General features: G+C 35.8%; 1 protein-coding gene across 1 annotated transcript in view; it reads left to right on the plus strand.

Moving 5' to 3' along the window:
* Positions 1 to 1,808, plus strand: part of LOC108685350 (fibrillin-2-like) — a 19,366-nt gene that overhangs the window by 14,332 nt on the left and 3,226 nt on the right. Inside the window, exons 29-32 of the mRNA XM_018190097.1 lie at positions 133 to 381; positions 488 to 688; positions 1,309 to 1,434; positions 1,505 to 1,744. Coding sequence (XP_018045586.1) covers positions 133 to 381; positions 488 to 688; positions 1,309 to 1,434; positions 1,505 to 1,744 — 816 coding nt within the window. The remainder of the gene's footprint in view (positions 1 to 132; positions 382 to 487; positions 689 to 1,308; positions 1,435 to 1,504; positions 1,745 to 1,808) is intronic.

The raw sequence follows: 1,808 nt of genomic DNA on the forward strand, positions 1-1,808 counted from the left end.
ATTGCGTGTTACATTTCCTTGTTGAAAAAAGAGAATATTTATATTTGTGCCTAATACGAATAAATCTAAATTAGATAATACATTCGCTCTTATATTGCAAAGAAAAAGATTAATATAAATTTTTGTTTCTAGACGTCGACGAATGTGCAACGCCAGCGAACGATTGTAGATTCCAGTGCAAGAATCTGATCGGCACCTTCATGTGCATCTGTCCGCCTGGCTATCAGAAGATAGGAATGGCGGACGAATGTAAGGACATCAATGAATGCGCCACTAACTCCGGCCTTTGTCAGCACGGTCGTTGCGTTAACTTGGAAGGAAGTTACCAATGCCTTTGCTACGATGGTTTTGAACAAAGCACGGACAGAAAGTCATGTATCGGTATGAAGCGCAAAAAAGATACCATATTTAAATAATAAATAAAAATATTAAATATCGCGGTCAAAATACTGAAGATAGAAATATGCTCGTACTTCCATATGATCAGACCGAAGAGTCGGCTATTGCTTCCTGCAAATCGGCGGCAGGTGCACCGCCAGAACTTCGGAACTGCGCACGGTTACAAAGGCGGATTGTTGCTGCACCATGGGAGCAGCCTGGGGGCCGCTTTGTGAGATTTGTCCATCTAGAGACTCCGATAATTATAACGAGCTCTGTCTGGACAAAGGATTCTCCGTGGACGGACAAGGTACGTAATAATATCATACGCCATCTCCTCTTTTCTCACTAACTTTTTCACTGATTGAGATAGTGTGAGCACCAGGAAAATGAGTAGGAATCTCAATATTTCCTCAGTTGTCCGTATACTCATCATTTTCTTTTTGTAAATGATCTAATTAGTTGGAGTGGTCCCTTGTGATCGCTTTTTGTAAGCGAACCGCAGCAAGAAGGTTAATGCTCTTTACTCTGGTATTGAATAGTATATAATTGCTACATTTTTTTAAAAACATTATACAAATGAAATAGCGATACGAATTTTTATTCCAACTCAATATTATTCGTAAATGTTAATTTTATTGAAGATAATGATTATGAAGAAATATATCTCTATAATTTATTTTTCAAATTGTATCAAAATATGACATTATTTAATTTTTACATAACATTTGTTATTTTTTACCACATTCAACTTGCATTATATTAATACAAAATTTAAATAAAAAATTTGAAGTACGTAAAATTGTGTTAAATTTAATACAAATTTTCTAATTATGTATCTACAATTCAATATTTAATCAACAGTGTTTAAAAGAGTCTAAGTCTAAGAAAACTCTGTTTCCCGCTCTGAGAATCAATGTATATTTTCAGATATCGATGAATGTAAAACTATACCCGATCTCTGTAGGAATGGCCTTTGCATCAACACACTCGGCTCCTACAGATGCATCTGCAATAAAGGGTACAAGGCCGATAAGTCTGGCATTCAATGTATTGGTAAGTTTCTCCAGTCGTTTAAGTTTAACAAGTAATTACGCTTGTAATGATGAACATATTGAAATCGTAGACATTAACGAGTGCGAATTAACGCCAAAACCATGCAAGTACAATTGTCAAAATACCGAGGGCAGCTTCATTTGTTCATGCCCGTCGGGTTTCATCCTGAATCCCGACGGTATCAGCTGCAGAGATTTGGATGAATGCACAACCGGAAATCATCTGTGTCAGCAAAATTGTATAAACACACCGGGAAGCTATACTTGCGACTGTCAGGAGGGTTACATTCAACAAGGAGATGCGTGTCATGGTTAATTTTTTACTTTATTATACAAACATTAATATAAAAATATATATATAACATATATATATAT

Source organism: Atta colombica, unplaced genomic scaffold (assembly GCF_001594045.1).
Source record: "Atta colombica isolate Treedump-2 unplaced genomic scaffold, Acol1.0 scaffold150, whole genome shotgun sequence".
Lineage (NCBI taxonomy): Eukaryota > Metazoa > Arthropoda > Insecta > Hymenoptera > Formicidae > Atta > Atta colombica.